The 18,589-nt window shown below is 32.0% G+C and overlaps 4 protein-coding genes across 6 annotated transcripts; 1 reads left to right on the forward strand and 3 right to left on the reverse strand.

Annotated features, from left to right (window-relative positions):
- The first annotated feature begins 88 nt into the window (after positions 1-88).
- LOC140669178 (uncharacterized) lies at positions 89-4,636 on the forward strand. Its single transcript, XM_072898755.1, has 9 exons — positions 89-297; positions 544-767; positions 1,029-1,217; positions 1,466-1,693; positions 2,495-2,676; positions 2,865-2,990; positions 3,192-3,303; positions 3,400-3,528; positions 3,685-4,636. The coding sequence occupies exons 1-9, from the start codon at positions 89-91 to the stop codon at positions 3,774-3,776; spliced, it is 1,491 nt and encodes a 496-aa protein (XP_072754856.1). The 3' UTR covers positions 3,777-4,636.
- Positions 4,637-4,864: 228 nt separating this feature from the next.
- LOC140669291 (uncharacterized) lies at positions 4,865-11,094 on the reverse strand. Of its 3 annotated transcripts, none has more exons than XM_072898976.1 (4): positions 10,604-11,094; positions 9,470-9,721; positions 9,176-9,334; positions 4,865-9,049 (listed from the first exon to the last, which is right to left on the reverse strand). In XM_072898976.1, the coding sequence occupies exons 1-4, from the start codon at positions 10,715-10,717 to the stop codon at positions 6,266-6,268; spliced, it is 3,309 nt and encodes a 1,102-aa protein (XP_072755077.1). In that variant the 5' UTR covers positions 10,718-11,094; the 3' UTR covers positions 4,865-6,265. The 3 variants fall into 3 exon arrangements, with proteins under 3 accessions (XP_072755077.1, XP_072755078.1, XP_072755079.1); XM_072898977.1 differs by lacking the exon at positions 10,604-11,094 and adding an exon at positions 10,026-10,282; XM_072898978.1 differs by lacking the exon at positions 10,604-11,094 and adding an exon at positions 10,128-10,281.
- A 423-nt stretch (positions 11,095-11,517) lies between these two features.
- LOC140669293 (uncharacterized) lies at positions 11,518-13,819 on the reverse strand. Its single transcript, XM_072898981.1, has 3 exons — positions 13,600-13,819; positions 12,875-13,140; positions 11,518-12,530 (listed from the first exon to the last, which is right to left on the reverse strand). Exons 1-3 carry the CDS (start codon positions 13,666-13,668, stop codon positions 12,410-12,412), a joined length of 456 nt encoding a protein of 151 aa, XP_072755082.1. The 5' UTR covers positions 13,669-13,819; the 3' UTR covers positions 11,518-12,409.
- A 173-nt stretch (positions 13,820-13,992) lies between these two features.
- Positions 13,993-18,371, reverse strand: LOC140669292 (TWiK family of potassium channels protein 7). The gene is given in 9 exon segments (XM_072898980.1): positions 13,993-14,202; positions 14,865-15,066; positions 15,429-15,578; positions 15,643-15,861; positions 16,056-16,245; positions 16,482-16,613; positions 17,993-18,174; positions 18,177-18,237; positions 18,240-18,371. Coding segments are annotated over 9 exon segments (1,362 nt in total). The 5' UTR covers positions 18,285-18,371; the 3' UTR covers positions 13,993-14,021.
- Positions 18,372-18,589: the final 218 nt, after the last annotated feature.

The following is an 18,589-nucleotide window of genomic DNA, read 5'->3' on the forward strand; positions in this document are numbered from 1 at the left end:
TCGACGTTTTCGTTATTTTTCCGCATCTCTAATTACATTTGCCGATATATTGAAATCGTAACGAAAAGCAAAGACTGCAATCGCAAACATGAGAAAATTCGATTTAAAGGCGAGAGCGATCCAGAAGAATTTTGGAGAAGAAAAATTGTCAAAAGTCGATTCCAAGCTGAAGGAAAGTGAGCAAGATTCGACTGAAACGATTGTAACTCTTCCTGGAGTTCGTCAGAAAGAAATGAGAAAGGTTAAGAATGAACTAAAGAAGATGCTTCCGATATTAAAACCGTCAGAAGTGAAAAGGTTTATTATTTTATTTTTAAAAGATATGTGCGGTTTATCTGTATATTATTCTTTTAATCACACATGTTTATAATTTTTTTTTATTTTTAATTTATTTACAAATCGTTATATATATATATATATACTATATATTTGTCACACTCTTACTTAGCCTTCTTTGCTTTTTAGTTTATTGTGTCCTAAAAAATATGAAATTCTATCAGATTTATTTATTTTAATAATTAATCTTGACATATCGTCGAATAGATTTCATTTACCAACTCACGAAGCTATTATTCGCGAACTCGAGGAAAATGGTTACGAGGAATCAGTCAGCTATTTGAAAGAATTATTTGAGCTCGATGAAGAAACTCGGAGAGAGGCTGGTCCTGGTACATTAACGTGGAAAAAACCACGTTTAAAAGACAATAAAGACGCGTTGATACGTCTCAAAGGAGGCTTGATCGCCCTCGAACAAGCCAAAAACGCCGGTGCGTTAAAAATTTTAAAAATAAATGTTTAAAATAAAGCATAAAGTACCTATATAAATTTTTTAAATATTTTAATAATTTTATAATATTTGTCCACAAAATAGAAGAGTATTCTTTATTGAATTATGATCGAATCTACATAATAAAAAATATCTAAAATAATTGTGATACATTTCTACGATTAAATTCATTAATGTATAAAATTAAAAAACACACAATAGGATGTGAAATATTATGATCAAATATTTCAAATAATTGCAGGAGATTCGGCTTCTATGATCATGGAATTTTTGCATATGGCATTATTCTTTCAAGCAATGACATGGGAGTGGTGGTGGGTGGCGGAACGACTTTACCGTAGCGCTCTAATGAATTCGAAATTAATCGAAAATGATAAACGAACAACAACATTAATACACTACCTATACGGTCGATTTTTGCTCGAACAAAGTTAGTAAACGATGTAATGCACGCAAAATTAGAAATTACATAACAAAGGAAAATAATTCTTCTGAGAGTATCAAAGTGTCTCTTTTTTCACATATAATTTTATGGTATTATTATTCACATGAAAAAAATATATTTATCAATAAAATATTTATATTAAGTATCCACTACATATACATATCAATAATTGCAAACTAATAACTAATATAATTATGCTATGTATTTATATATTACATTATGTTTGCAATCAGTACAAAATACAACGGAATCATTATATCATCTAAAAGTTGCTCGTGAAGCATCTAAAGAAAAACATTGGAACGCCTCGAAAATAAGCAGTCGAAAAGAGGAAACTATTTTTCGAGAATGTAATGTGCTTTTATACAAAGCGATGCTGATGCACGCGCAACAGCTCGATCCTAATCAACCGGATATTATCGTAAAGGTGTATACGGAAGCTCTAGCACGAGCAACAGATGGTAAGTTATTTTTCAATTTTGGAAAACGCAAATAATAAACGATATATATTTCCTTAGATCTCATTATATCATTTCAAATTGTATTTTGTTGTATATAACTCATTGTCAATGGTTAAAATATTTTATTTAATAATTTGAAAATATATAAGGCTCCAATATTTACAAACATGATAAGATATACTCGGCAATGAGAGCCATGCGCGGATGTTGATGCGTAAAGAAACTGCGTAAATATGTGCTCTGTGCACTAATTAAAAATTCTTTCATGAAAAGAATTAATTTCTTTACGCAGTTTCTTTACGCAGTTTCTTTGCGCATCAACATCCGCGTATGGCTCTCATTGCCGAGTATATTTTATCATATTTTATTTGAGTTTATTAAAGATTGCACAAGTCTAATTAAAAAAAATTTATCACTACTTCAAATATTTATCAAAATTTACAATTAAAAGAGATTCCAGCTTAATGATATATATTGTCAAATAATGATTTTTTATTACTCATTTATTTTAAAAATTATTTATAATTAAAGTCAACGATACAATAAATCGTACATCAAAATTATGATTTTGACAAAATATATCACATATTGATATTACAATGTAATTTATACTTGTTAAAAATTCGCTTTTCTACAATTTCGAAAAATCTGATAATGTTAAAACATTCTACAAAACTCGATTGAAATACTTCCAATCTTCAAATTAAAACTCAATGTGTTAATTTTTTTTTTTTAATTAAAAAGTTTCTAAAAGGTTTGATTCATTTTGTAAAATCATTAATCATTTTGATGTCTTCACAGCTGACTACTATGAATATATAGCAAACACTCTATACGAGCTAGGTAAGAATCAGTTACGATCCGACGACGTAAAGCTCGCCTTGCAAAACTTTTCCAAATTTCTGGCGATGGCCAAGAGAATTCCGGATCCGGAAGGAATTTGTAACGCGCATATGGGACTAGCACTTGCATACAAGTTATGTGTAACTCAAATCTGCCTTCTAATAATGAGAAATGAATATGATAAAATAATAAATTAAATTCAACACATATAGAATAAAAATAAATGCTAATTTACAATTTAATTCGATTTTATATCTTTCTTATCACGCTACTCTGGCTCTCTCTTTCTCTCTCTTAGATAATTTTTTTAGATAATTCACATTTATAGGAATTGAACGACGAAGTAAATACGGAAAAGCATCTCCATCTGTTTAGAAAAAATGCGGCAGAGTTTAAATTGATGAAAAAACTCGCGGAGGCACATTACTGCACTGGCGAACATTTTCTGAGTAAGGTACGAGAGGTACATTGTATCAAACTAATTATATTTTATTAAAATTTCATAAAAAATTATAAGATTATATGTATACTAGAAGAAAATATCACAGGGATATAAGTTTTTACATTTTTTCAAAATCAATAATTTCGGCTTTAATAATTTTTAAATATTCTTTTAAACGTTTGTTAAATTAAAAATAAATCGTTTGCCCTTTAGAGAAGACCAGATATTGCAACTTCTCATTTGGAAAAGTCCTTTAATCTATACAACGAGCTCGGTTTGTACGATGATGTTAATAAGGTTCGAACCATCGCTGGAGTTTCAAAAGGTAATCGATGTTTCTTCAAAATATAAAATAAAAAGTGAATTGACAAGATTTATATTCATTGTATATTTTTTCTAAGATTCTTTTCTCGTTTAATAGGACAAGGAATCATCGATCAATATATCGATCTTATACTCCGGTGCGGAGAAGATCCAACAGCGATATCGATCCTTTGCGAGTGGAAGAATCATAGAAGCATTTTTTGGACTGAGAAAACGTTACACGCCGGTAAGGCAACAATTAAAAAATATTGTAAAAGAGAATTTATCTCTCAATTTTTAATTATTTAACGATATTTTAACTCGTTGCGCAATTTTAAAAATGTTAATTATCGCGTCTGATCTATATTATAAATCTAACAAGTGCAACTCATTATTATTTCAGAGGACTCGGAAAGATCTTTTACTATCGAGAACAAGGCGACAGTATCATCGCTATCTACTCTTTCAAATACCACGGTTATCGAGAAAATGTAACAGATTTGATTTAATGTGTAACTATCAAGAAGATTATATCTAGATATTTACAATAAAAAATATATATATATATATATATACTTTTTTTATAAATTTTCGTATGTCGTAAACGATATTTCCATAATCGTATCATAGCAAATTTTAATTCTTGCACTATATTGGTGTCTTTTATGAACACTACAAATATAATGAATATATAATTTTCAATTATTTAAAGATTACAACTCGACAATTACAAATTTATTTTTAATAACATGGTATTAAACGCACAGAGAGAGTGATATTTTGTACATATACGAACAGATAAATATGTATTCTATTTTTATATAAATGCTAGTACTGCGTGTAAAAATTCATATAGAATAACTTAGACATACATTTCTATGTGTAATGATTATATTGCAATTTATGAAAAAAAACAACACAAAAGAGCCAACAGACATTTTAATAATGTTAAAAAAATAAGACGTTTTTTAGGAGCATGTGCTGTCTGGAGTATTATGTGCGAACAATTAAAATAAAAATGTTTAAATAGATTTATCTGTTATTATTGATAATATTGTTTGACACAATATATTTTTGACATTAATTGTATAATTGTACACACACACACTCTCTCTCTCTCTCTCTCACACACATACACGCACGCATGCACACACACATACACACAAAACTAGGTATTATCATATCAATGTAAAAAGAAAATTAGAATGTGTATGTAGGAGAAAACTAGTAATTTAAAATTTTATAATGCAACTATTCATTGCGCTATTATAATTTACATATGTATAAATTCCTTGTACGCACGGGTGCGCGAAACTATATTTTTTTAGAGCAATTTTTAAAAAAATATACACACATATATAAAATATATATATATATATATATATATATATATATATATATATATATATATATTATATATATATATATATTATTATATATATATATATATATATATATATATATATATATATATATATATATATATACTGTTTCTCCAGTAGGTATATATAAGATTAAAATATCTAATTGTAAAATTAAGATCTCTAAAAACTTTTGATTGTGCGAAACAATGCAAATCAACATACAGACAAGCGCGTTGTGTATTTTCGAGTAATGTATTCTACATAAGAAAATTCAATAATTTTATATTAAAAATAAAATAACATTAAACTTGTTACAACGTTAATGTGTATTACATACATTGATGTTGCTAACACGTGAAAATGCTTATGATAAAAAAACTACTCATTTCAAAAATTACATCTGTAATTTATCGTATCATTAAATCACTTGCCTTAACATTTAATTGATGATCGCGTGTATCATAATAATTAAAGACAATTCGTTCGCGGGGCAAATCGTCAGTTTATGTTTAGTAATTTTTATAATCTGTATCACACGAATTTCACTCAATATTTTAAGGCAAGGGATTAACTTATCGTTAACTCTACAGGAAATATATATTTATTACACATTAATTATTATCAATTAACGTTGTGTGTATATAGCTGGATGGGTGTATGTGTGTGCGTGTATAACATTTCTGTCAAATTTTTTTTGCATTTTTATAAACAAAAAATTTTGAAAATTTTAATTTAACACCATCATTTCATTGATGAGTCAATTAGCTCTTCTTTATATTAAAACCTTGTGTAAATGGAAACTTACTGTGTTATGCATTATATATATATATATATATATATATATATATATATACGTATAAATGAATTATGTATTACATAAATTTCTAACAAATCACTGTGCAATTATTTTTACAGAATCGCTAGAATTCACCTACATATATCTTATAATAATAATTATATGTCATATCTTATCACTATGTATAATGGTACAGACAAAAAAGAGACATTCTTTTTATTCTATCTGTTTTTTTAAACTTTAGTTCTTTATATCTTACGTTTACAACACAATAAGTCCTTTCTGCTTTTTAATGTTGAAATTTTGTCAGATAGCTAGAATAGCTTGTCTACTCCATTTGTTATATTAAGAACGATATATGAAGTAAATATTTATATTATTCTAGTCTAATTTATTTTTAATATCAAATTATTTTCTCTCTCTTCCTCTTAAATAATAAGATTTAACATTTGATAACAAAATCTTATAAATTTGCAATTTTATTCAAATTTGCAAGTTTCTCCAACTGAATTATACTAATATTTATAAATCATCTATTTTTCTTATTTATATAAGAAGCAAAAGTGTGAATTATATTTCTTGAAAACTTCGATATACTAAAAAACAAGTTTGTGACAACAAATATACAGCTATAAAGGGAGGTATCCAACAGAGTTCCCTCTTTTTTTTTTTTTTTTTTTTTTTTAATCAATCCAATTCTTTAAATCTGCAGAGATGATATAAATTGTACACACACATACACAATCATTTGCATAATCATATACAGCAGAACGTACATGATTGCGTATAAATAAATGATGACAATATAACAAAGTTAATTTGAATTAATTTAATGCGATATCATTGTCATCATCCATATCCATAATGATTGGGTCTAAAGATGGCATATCTGCGCTATTGCGTATCTCGCGCGTTATGTTCTCAAGGGTCTCTATTTCAGTATCTTGCAAGCTTTTCGTATTATTAATGTCTTCTCGTTTTTGAACTTCAGCGGCTGCAAGATCAAATACCTCTTTCAGTATCATGTTGGCCGCATCCATGGGGTTATCATTCGAGACATGATTCGAATTTTCCCGCTTTTCGCACTTGCTATTCGTTGTATTATTTTCGATTAAGTCTGCGAGGTTCTTCACGGTCTCCTCTAATTTGTCTTTCTCATTCGATCTCTCTACTGTAATTGTTTCTTCCGTGACTTTCTCGTGTTGTGCTATATCGTTATTACTATCTGTAGGAATCGTCGCACTGCTCTCGTCTTCATCGCCATCTTCCTCCTGATTAAGTTTTTTACCATTCAAAAGATTCAATTTAACAATATCTTTTGCATTATTAGGTTTGTCAACATCTATAGTCATTTCGGTTTCCATATTCTGTTCATTGCTCGTAGCTTGCTGCTTTTCTACAGTCTCGACTTTGTTTTCGTCTTCGACTGTATCCTCTAAATCTGTTTGGTCTTTTAATGTTTCTGTCTCATCAATGACGTTTAACACAGTTTTTTCCTTTTCCTCCGATTCATTTATATCTTCCTTTTGAGATTTATTCGTTAAATTGCATTGCTTCATTTCTACATCTTTTATTATTTCATTTTCATTATCGTTGCAATTATTTTTTAAATCACTTTTGCAACTTTCACTGTGATTTTTATCATCCTCAATTACGTTGTTAATTGGTGAACTCGAATCTAGTCTACTCGTCGTTTTATTATCGTGTATCACTTCTTCGTGAAGATGTTCTTTGTCATTATTAGTCTCATTATTAAAATTTTCTTTTTCTTTAGTAGACACTTCTGTATCATTTTCTGCAGATACATCTTTATTTTCTTCTACGTCAACGTCTGTAAACAATTCAAAATGTAAAACTTTAGATGTGGAAGAAACCGCCTTCGCGACAACATCTTCCTGTACATTCAATGTATCTTTATCTTCCGTCGCATCAATATCTCTGTCCATTGATGACTTTCTACGATCTTTATCCTTTATAACTTTCTCCATAATATTTTTATTCTTTGTATCTGTTTCTTTCGTATCTTCGCCCTGTTCTATTTCAACAGATGTTACTGTTTCATTTGGCATTTCGGTCGTCGATTCTATACATTGTTCAGATTCTTCCGTTATCTTTTCATCACTTTGAAGTTTCATAGATTCTTCTACGCGCAATTCACTCTCTGCGTTCAATTTGTCAATTACATTGCAGTTTTCGCTGCTCGCTTCTTTCTCCGCTTCTTTCTCCTTTGCATTTTTTCTCTGTACAGAAAAGATTTCTTCGTCATCTGTATCTGTGACATTAATAGCAATCTCTTCGGATGAATCGTCGGTATGTTTATCAATTGATTTGATTTTAATTACTTCTGCTTCTTTGAAACTCTTTCTTTTCTTATCTTCTTCTGAATCGCTTCTCAACTCTTGCTTCTCCTTATTACTTGAAATAGTTATTCTTTCCAATTTTAACGAAGCTTGCATGAAATGTGTTAAACTATGTTGCACGTTTGATAACTTGGTGTCAAATTTCTTACCACATGTGTCACAAGAATAGCAATTTTTCTTAACTTCCGACGGTGCTACAGATTTCGGACTTTTAAATTCCGTCAATGCCGTTTCCATACTAGAGATAGAAGATGATCTCGTCCTTTTGGGAGTATTCTTTTCTTTGTTTGTACGCACACTCGAAGCGTTTTTCGACGTTCTTTTCAAATTTGTACTTTCGGAAGATGAATCATCTGTAGATTCTGAATGTACATTCGAAGTTATTCCTTCAAGAATAGTCCTCAATTTCTTTCTATCTGGCTTACTCGAGGAAGGTGATAAAAGTTTTGCGCGATTATCCAATTTCTCTCTTGATTTCAATGGAGAAATATCGGAATCCGAACTCGGATCACTGGTGCCGATTGTTCTTTTACGTCCCCGCCGCGTCAAATAAGTGGTAGACTGCTGCTCCACATCAGACGATACCTTTGCTACCTTTGCTTCATTTGCATTTTCACGTTTTCTGTTCAATCTTGTTACTTTCGTTGGCGGGCTCTCGACATCTTCGTTCTTCTCAGCATCGTTCCGCCGTTTCTTTCCTTGTTTTGTATTATTGTTAACAGCATTATTCCCCGACTTAGGCGTGAGATTTGTACAACTTTCAGACAATCTGTCTTCTAATGAACTGTCTTCTGATATACTGTATTTATTACCTTTATTCTTTTCAATCTTATGTTCTTTCTCGTTCTTGCACAATTTTTTGTCTAGCACGTCCGTCAAAAAGACAGTGCATAGTTTTGTTCCTGCTAAATTAGATTCCATCTGTCGCGATTTCCGTTTCAATCTGTCCTTATTTGGATCCATCGTTATCCAGCAATTTCTGCATACCGTTAGACGTGTGTGATGAAATCTGTACATATCAGTACCATTCGGAACAATATTATGACATTCGTCGCATTTCCGGATTTTTGGTTTCACGTCATTACGTGATTTAGTTTGTACATTGATTCGCCTTTTGCGATTTTTAGCACGTGACTTCTTACGTGCCATATTCTCACTATTTTCGCTATCAGAATATATTAGATCAAAGAATGTAACATCTGGAAATGTAGTAATAGTCGTTTTACGATTCACAACATCTGTATATACCTGCAATTTCAACAATACAAGTTTAACAAAGATATTTGTAAAGTAATAAAATTACAAAAAAATTTATACATATATATATATATATATATATATATATATATATATATTACAATAAGTCTTTATTACCTTTGGAAAATTTGAATAGTTTATCTCTTTTATCTCTTCATTAATCAAGGCCTTCAAATTGTAAACTACTTCCTGATATATTCTCCTCAAATCATACAAAACGTCCAAGTTGTATCGACATGTCAGACATATCAGTTTTGAATTGTTGTTTTCCTTAAGCTGCAAAGAAACATGGTAAATTTATGTGTTATACATTATTAATTTATTTCAAATTGAATTTTAATAAATACAACAGTTATATTATTCATTTTTTTATGCAAAAATAAAAAAAAGTAGAGATTTAGAAAAACTTACATCTTCATTAAAAATCTTGCGGATCTTCTGTAAAGGACTAAATACTGCACGATTGTCCTGGGTAATATCAAAGATACGATTATTTTTTACATGTTCGAAGCACAAACAGCAACATGGCATTGATGTTTTGGTTTCTGGTTTTGAGGTTTTATGTGATTTCTTATACTTTTGCACAAATTTGGTACACTGATCTAATTCATACGCGCACTTGTAGCATATTTTGTTCGACAATTTGATGCTTTTCTCGTCAACCTATGATAAAAGAGCACATTTGATTCTTTCAGGGAGTCATTTTTTAACTTTCTAATCATTATTCTTAATTTGATAATCTTCATTCAGTTAATTAATAAGTAAGAAAAAGAAAATTGAATTATTTTCTTGATAAATACACATCTTTCATCAACAAGTGAGACATGAACACTCAATAAAGTATACTGAAAATAAAGTGCATATAAACATTTATTGCACGTTTTAAATATAATTACAGATATAAATAAAAAAAAGTAGAGTGTATTACGAAGAGATGTGACCGTAGGATCTAAATATACTTATATACCTTATTTATTGTCCGCATACGCGTTACCACAAAATGTCGGTAAAATGAGGTACAAAATGGATACGAGTCTCATAATTTTTTTAAGAAATATTACTCGTTTACCTCGTCGAATGAAGAGATGTAAAAGTTTACGCGACCTATCGCATCAAAGTTTATATGTGTACATGCGTATTTTTTTTTTCTTCCAACAGATATCTCTAAGGTTGGAATTATTTGACTTTCAGGCGTAATATTTTTTACTAAAACGCAAGTTCCACATCTTGAACACAGATGTCGCGGTTCGTATCAACATTTCGACGTCCATACATAAATCACAGTACGCATAAAAAGCAGTGTATAATTTAATAAAGTTGTATAATAAAAAAAAAAAAAAAAAAAAAAAAAAGAAAATTAGAGTTTTCCTGTAGTTATAGAATTTCATGCACAGGACGAAATGTGGCAAATATATATCCGCCGAAATCCAACTTTGGGGAGCAGGCTATTCTAACCTACAAACCGGTTAAAGCGACTCTAACTTGAACAAAAAAAAGCTGAATCTTCGATAGAGATATTCATCTAGGTTATTCCCAAGATCGTACCTTTGTAGACAGACATATCTGTAGTTGTTCGACAAAGGCGTCGTAAGTGTCTGTCGTAACGTCCAGAAATACACCCTCGTCGCTCGCACACAGAAAACAATATTGGCCAGACATAACGGCACACGATACAATGATGTAATCACGCTAGCATCACAGATCCTCGGTCGCGAATGATCCCTGATGTCTGGTCCCTGGTCCCTGGTCTGGACTTCTGGACCGACGAAATTTTCTTCATACGAGCACAAAAAAGTCAAAGACACCCAGAACCAACCACTAGCTACGACAATGTTTTCACTCCTTCCACATAAATCGTACCCAGGGTCGCGCGTCGCGTGCACACGTAACCCTGTGTAGAAAAAATTGGCGGTAAACAAGTAAGGTTACAATCGACGAAAAAAACATGGCAGAGTATATACCGACCGATGCGATATATCGGCCATATCGATATAGATAGTAGCTCAAATTGTTTAATCTCAAATTGTTTTTTTAATTCTTTTTCATTTTTTTTTTTTTTTTTTTTAACAAAGATTCAGACGTAGCAAGAATTTATCGTTAAAGCGACGATACTTTATCAAACTTTAGAGTCCGATGATGACTCCGAGTCATTGATCAACATATCGACATATAGAATGAACTGCTAATGACAATGGAGGGGGTAACCGCACGCGTAGAGCGAAAGGCAAAAATATGAAGTCACGTCTCCGTCTTTTTTTCTAATAAAGTCTGACTGATCTCAAAAAAATAACAGTATTGATGACAGTATGTCAGTTGTTGGTTTAGAGGGGATAATCGCTCTACGAGTGCGATTACCCTCCTCTCCATTGTCCTTAGCAGTCCATTCTATACGTCGATGTATCTGTCCGATAAATCGATGAGACAATGGTTTGAATTCGAATGTACATGATATATTGATCTATATTAAAAAAACACAGAAATAAGATTTATTTAAGTAACAACACGCAAGATAATATACATATATATTGTACAAAGATATCTCGACCTCGGATATCTATTTTTTGCAGTCATTAATTTGTTCTTTATTTCATCAGGATATCACCTTGCATTCATCCGACGAATATGACTTGTCATCAAGAGAAAGTTACATTCTCATGCTCTCCATTAACTTTTATATAGGATCTCCGGTAATTCGTAAAAAGTCTCTCGTGTACAGATGGAGCGAATCAAACTGAGCAAAAAAGTCCTTTACCATCTTGCAATTTTCTCAATAATTATTGAGAAATTAATTTAAAAATATCGACCAATATATTAGCGCTCTACGAAAAGACAGCCCGCTGTCACGCGGTCGCGAAGAGACAGCTTACTGTTACACGGTTATTATGCATGCGACTAGCAACCGCGTGACAGCGGGCTGGCTTTTCTCGCCACGTGTTAATACTCAGACGAATTGGTCAATATTTTTAATTAATTTCTCTACAATTATTCCAAAAACTCGCAAAACAATACAGAACTTTTTTCTTCAGTTTGATCCGCTCTATCTGTAGACGAAAGATTTTTTACTAATTACCGGACATCTTATATTAAGCCCGTATCAGACTACGCATTAAAAATTAAGATTAAAGATTGAAGATTGAAATTTAACCAATCAAGACAAAGCAATTTTAGTTCCTTTTATTCTGATTAATCAAATTCTAATCTTCAATTTTCAATTCATAGTGTGATACTGGCTCTACGCTATGTTTTATATTATCTTTATGACTTGTTATGGCGAATGAATCGGTTTGAAAATATCGCAAATGATACATCTTCTGGCGAAAATATGTCGATTGTGCAAATTATTTTCGCTATTCAACTAGATGCTTTCCGGATTTCCTCTTGTGTCTTGTTCGCAACTGACAAATCTTCTATTCGGTTCTTTATCCCACCGAATAAAACCCTGAACGTCTCTAACGCTGATGTAAATATATTCCTATAACGCAAACATAGAAAAAGTTGATTAACCTATTATTAGTATTACAATCAAAATCATTAAATGTCCTTTTAATTTCAAAATGTTTTCTCAAGAAAATTAAGAAGCCAATAAGTTTTTGCAATTATAATAATTAGCAATTGAAAATTTTTGATAATATGAGAGTAACAAAGTAATATTTATCGATTAATTTTAAATAGAATTTAGACCTAAAGAAATGTAATATTGACAATTGGACAATTTTTGATAAAAAAAAAAATATTTAAAAGGACACGTTTTGTGTATACACAAAGTATATCTCTCTCGTAGATGATTTATCGCTCGATAGCTGGATGGACCATCACCTGACACCGTCCATCATGCTCGCAATCTGACCGGGTGGCAGTTGCATCCTCTCCTTCATGAAATCCAGGCCGACGGACACCGCGTTGTCTATCGCCCTCCATCCGGCACGCATCCCATCTTCCGCGCTGCCTAATATCGCCGCGACCGACTTGTGCGAATCCTTTGTAACCGCGTAAGCGTTGCGAAGAGCAGATGCCTCGGCGTTCGTGGCGACAACGCTCGTCGGCGCGGTAGGATCGTGCGTGCCGCACATGACGCTCAATTGCTGCAAAACAAACGGCGCAAACAGATGTCAAAGTGCTTCGCGCATCGTTGCATTAAAATTATATAGGATACATTATATGTACACACTTTCTCTTTGAGAATTCTAATTTAACTTCACTTTTAATATTATACATAGCATTAGAGATATACATTCCCTTTCCCCTTCCTCCCTAGCCTTTTCTGTCTCTCTAGATATACATATATCTATATATATATATATATATATATATATATATATATAAAATTCTTGATCTTTTATTTATTAGAAATGTACTGTCAATCTAATGAAATTATAAATCTCGCATGTACACTTCTCTGATTTCATATAAAAGCTTTACGTAAAATCAAACAGAAAAAAAAATTCAGATCTGAAGACATAACAATTTTCTCGCAGAGCGATTTACGTTGAATGATATTTTTTGTTACTACATAGGCCGGATCCCGTCATCATTATACACACATGATACGCGATGCGCACGATACTCGAAGTTCTCGTGTTGATTTCGTTCGGTGTCTCAGGATCTGTCATCGTTCTGGCCGGACACTTTTGACTATAGACTCGTGACAACAATTCGGTCGAGAAGAGGTTGAGATTCGCGACTCCTAAATTTAGTTCTGCTCTCCTTCTACCTTGACAGCTTCGTGTCGCGTCGGTCAAGGACGACAACCGGCGCACGGGTCTCAATTTATACACCTTTGAGGCTTTTTATCGATCGCATCATATTGACGCGACGACGATATAAAGCGCGCGAACTATGAAACGGTACAACTAGATTGCGCGTAGACAAGCGGCAATATACGATACACAAGATATACGAGAGATGCGTCCAGATATTATAACGCAGTAAATTTCTTTCCCAGTATCATATTTTTGACGTCACATTAAACGCTAGATTCGTAAACGACGATTTGTACGATCGGCTTTTTCGGCGGCGGCACTGTCACAGATGCAGCGATGTCGCGCAATACCGCCTCCACAGCTTCCTCCCAATCTTGATCCTTTGTAACGTCACTGGAAGCGGACCATCTCAAACGTGGCATAGATATTACCGTCAATACTTTCCTGTGAAATTGGCATTTTATTAATATTCATTATCTTTTGTTATTAAAATTAAACTGAACCCATCAGTAAACGCTAGATATTCCTGAAATATTTATAAAATGTTTCTAAAATCCAAAATGAACATCCCAAGATTATTCCGGAATATTTAAAGAATGTACAGAAAATATTCAAATAAGCACAAAATCTGATTTTTTATCATTTTGTATACTGTTCTATTTTTTATGTTCCATAAATATATCAAAATTTACACTGAATGTTCCTTATTAAACATGTAAGTAATGTTTATAGAATATTTTAAATATTTCACAATTATTTGAATGTTCTATGAACATTTCTCTACTATTCCAGGATATATACAGAACTTTTAAAATACGAACGGAATATTTTAGGAATATCTAGCGTTTACTGGATGTATTTCTATTAATTCTTCTACTTTAATAAGATTCTAAGATAATAAAAAATAATGCTATTATCAGGTAGAGATATATTTATCTCTTTTATCTTAAAAATGAATCAGTTTCCAACAAATAAATCTCCTTCCATTAGCTGTTCATTAATATGATTTATTAGACATTATGATATCAGGTATAAAAAAATTATAATTTAATAATAATCGCTCTACTTGATTCTTGGAAGAATTAAAAAGAAACAATAATAAATACCTTAGATCAGCATGTAGCGCGGACATATCGCCGCCTGCTTGTTCGCCGAGTTTCCTGAGAGTTTCAGCTAATGGACCACTCAGTCTTTGCAGCCTTCTCCAAGACTGAGCGTATTGTCGTCTAACGAGTTCGATGATGGTGCTAGTCAGTGCTAAGCCGACCAAGATGTACAAAGTACATAATAAAGTGTATTTGGGCTTCTCTGAAAGCAAACAAACATTGTGCGGTTGGCATAATTAGAATAGAGTCCGTGCATAAATATAGATACAAATTACTCATTTTCATCGGCATATACTTCGATTTTTAATAGCAAAGATCTGTTTATTATTATCAACTTAACCGATCAATATAATTGCTTTTGCATTTCGTTGTTCTTTTAATCGTTAGATTAAAATTACACACTAACATTTCTGTGTGTGTGTGTGTGTGTGTGTGTGTGTGTGTGTGTGTGTGTGTGTGTGTGTATGTGTGTGATAAAAGATTATAATATATAAACGTGTGCTAAAATTATACATTACGGAATATTAATATTAAAATTTCTTGGAGAGCTTTTTTTTTACTTACTCGGCACAAGATCACCAAAGCCTATGGTGGTCATTGTTACAAAGCAAAAATAAAATCCATCGAAAAAGTCCCAATCGTCCTCCCATAACATAAACATACCGGCGCCGCAGGCGAGGTATAGGAAGAGCAATATGATGGCGGCACAGGCGCCTGTATAAGAAAAAAATTATTGATCAGAACTAAAAATCGATCTAAATCTGCGAATTAAACTTACCGAGTGATCGTCGACCGGTTGCGTTTGTCGGAATAATGCACGAGAGTTTTGCGCGAAAGGGAAGCTTCAATTTTAGCATCAACGCAATATGCACCACTCCTTTCGCGAACAGTTTTCCCAAGTCGGCGATTACGATGAGAGTGAGAGGTATGCCGATGAGAGCGAAAAAGATGCAGAAAATCCTTCCCCAATTAGTCGAGGGCACGACGTTGCCGTATCCTATCGAATATACATCAATCATTATGAAGAAAAAAATATTTAATGTTTAAACTTGAGATGAAATGTAATGATATAGTTTAGTATATTGGTTTATGATTCCTCAGAATAAGAGATTAAAGAGCTTAATTTTCATTTTATTTTATTATTATTTTAATATATAAGTAAACTCTGCTAAAATAATCAGGATCGGTTACCGATGGTAGTAAGGACGGTGCTGGCGAAAAAAACCGCTTGGAGAACACTCCATCTTTCGGTTACGATGGGTGGCAAGTCCGATTCAACGTGAACATCCTGATCCATGGTATTCGTTACAAAATTGACTAAAAGACCCGCTTCGGCCGCTTCCTGAACAGCTTCTTCGTAGGCGCGCAATTTCACACTTATCTGAAAGAGCCGATCGTGTCATGATGAATGAAACCAGAAAGGGCCCAGGTAGAAGAGAAAGTCACAATAATATCAAAATCCATCAAAATGATTAAAAAATTATCGAAAAGTGAGTTTTTGTAGTCATATTTTCGTCATTATTTTGACGTCATTTGACATTACTTTGACACTATATCGTGATTTTCTGTTCTACTTGGGGGTAATTCTCGCGCATTTTTGGCCATCAAGTTTCTCACCAAAGTTCGCAAATTGAAGACGTCCGTATTGTTGGAAATAGAATCGACGAAACGATATCGTTGCATTCGTAATTTTGCGCGCAAACGTTCGAGTCGTCCGAGTTCCGCCGGAAGTTCAATCTGCCGGAAGACCTGGAGAGAGAAGCGAGTTTAAAATTATCTATTTTGAGAAAAACAATCTTATAACAACGAATTATATCCAAAGGATATGCAAACTTGAATTTTTAATATCAAATCAATCTTATGTATGAGTAGTAAAAATGTTAAACACGATGTCAAAATATATATATATATATATATATGTACATACAGCAAGATTGCCTTAACGATCGAAACTAATGATAAATCAACAAATCCATTACTCGTATAGGTAATATATTAATCTTGAGTCTCAAGTGCTAGATACACTTTAGGGTAAATGATCGAGTTGAAATGCACATATTTATCGCGAGCATAAATATCCTTTCGTCTATAATAATCCTTGATGGTTTCAAACCGATAAATCTTCGTCAACTGTGTTTATCAATTAGTAGAATTAGTTTTTCACTTGTAAAAGATTATAATATATAAAATGTTTATTCTCCAAACTGACTTTGTAACGTGAAAATATATATTATTTTTTATTTTGATTTTGATTATTATTATAATTATTTTGTAAAAAGGCTCTTTTACTAGTAAAGTTAATTTATTTTATTTATATAATTGTTAGAATTTAATTGCTTTAGATATACGTATATCTGTGTATGCGTTGCAATTAATTTTTACATACCTTTTTACGTGAGAAATTTACGAATAAAAAACTCGAGTTCATTAAAAATTGTTTATCGGTTAAAATACATTTAGCTATTTTTACGACTATATATTATGAGGTACTCAAAAAATCGTAACCGTCGAGAATTTCAACGTATGGTATTTTTACCAGACTTTATTGAAAGGCATCAAGTGGTAATATACTTCTCACTGAGCCGCACGATTGGTGCGTTGCTAAAAATAAAGATATATGATTCGGTAAGCAAGTCCGTTCGTTATTTTATAGAATGTAAATATTTATGGAACATCGGATATATGTATATATATATATATATATATATATATATATATATATATATTTAACTCCACACGCTAGCAATCTCGATGAAATTCGAACGCGCAGAATTATTTCGGAACACATCATTGGAATATGCATTTCGCTTCTCTTTTTTTTCATTTTATTGTATGTACATCTTATATAATCCGATTAGTTTTTCTAACATTTAAAAGATGAACGAAAATTGAATATTGTGATACAATTAATCGTAAATATAAGAATGTCAAGTAGAAAGAAAATAAATTTGCAAATGTATATTTGCAAGTTTCTCAAAATGTCGCGATCCGCGATTTCAAAAACATCAACTTTGCAAAGAATCTATATAGTATCAGTTTTTTTCTCTCTATTTTCTTTTCTATTTTCTTTCCTATCAAGATCAAGTTCAAACTGTATTTTCGATATATTTTTATGTTTTAAAACTCACTAGTCCGCCGATCGCGGTGTAAAGCATCAGAGCGATTAACAAGCCCACATGACCGGCAATTGACTTGATCTTTCGCACTGTTTCTTCTTTGAGAAATCCTTTGACATTCTCGTCATGCATCGCGGTGCCAAGCTCGGTGGATGAATTGCACTTGTCGTCTGTCATTTCGTCGTACATGTCCACGTGTTCTGCAAACGACGTAAACGCGCCGAACACTCGGGGAAGACTGATCGACACACCATGCTGGGCGATCTTCGGGCAGAGATGAATCTTTCTGCATTTCAAACTGCATGCAACATTGAGAAATATTATGCACTGGAAGTCAAAGTACATTATGAATGCACGCACAATATTTGCCAAAAAAGAACATATAAAACGCAGCGATACAAAAAAAGAGACAAGTAAAAAAAAAATGAAAAAAACTTTTATATCTAGCTAATAATCTAATATATTAAATTTCTAATAATTATTCCAGCTCAGAAACTTATCAAAAACACTTCAACAATTTTTTTTCACAGACTACAATCAAATTAATCATCGATAAACTTTTATATATACATATATGTATGTAAAAGATATACATATTTCGATTTGTGG

This window comes from Anoplolepis gracilipes, chromosome 9 (assembly GCF_047496725.1).
Source record: "Anoplolepis gracilipes chromosome 9, ASM4749672v1, whole genome shotgun sequence".
NCBI lineage: Eukaryota > Metazoa > Arthropoda > Insecta > Hymenoptera > Formicidae > Anoplolepis > Anoplolepis gracilipes.

Excerpts from the sequence above, each read along its gene's own strand:
- LOC140669293 (XM_072898981.1), bottom strand. The coding sequence starts at position 13,668 with ATGACAGATCCTGAGACACCGAACGAAATCAACACGAGAACTTCGAGT. Across the intron at positions 13,141-13,599 it reads TCGTGCGCATCGCGTATCAT|CAATTGAGCGTCATGTGCGG; the intron begins GTGTGTATAATG and ends TTTGTTTTGCAG. Across the intron at positions 12,531-12,874 it reads AGCATGATGGACGGTGTCAG|GAATATATTTACATCAGCGT; the intron begins GTGATGGTCCAT and ends TTTGCGTTATAG.
- LOC140669291 (XM_072898976.1), bottom strand. The coding sequence starts at position 10,717 with ATGTCTGGCCAATATTGTTTTCTGTGTGCGAGCGACGAGGGTGTATTT. Across the intron at positions 9,722-10,603 it reads AGATATGTCTGTCTACAAAG|GTTGACGAGAAAAGCATCAA; the intron begins GTACGATCTTGG and ends CTTTTATCATAG. Across the intron at positions 9,050-9,175 it reads ACTATTCAAATTTTCCAAAG|GTATATACAGATGTTGTGAA; the intron begins GTAATAAAGACT and ends TTGAAATTGCAG.
- LOC140669178 (XM_072898755.1), top strand. The coding sequence starts at position 89 with ATGAGAAAATTCGATTTAAAGGCGAGAGCGATCCAGAAGAATTTTGGA. Across the intron at positions 3,304-3,399 it reads CATCGCTGGAGTTTCAAAAG|GACAAGGAATCATCGATCAA; the intron begins GTAATCGATGTT and ends CTCGTTTAATAG. Across the intron at positions 3,529-3,684 it reads TGAGAAAACGTTACACGCCG|AGGACTCGGAAAGATCTTTT; the intron begins GTAAGGCAACAA and ends TTATTATTTCAG.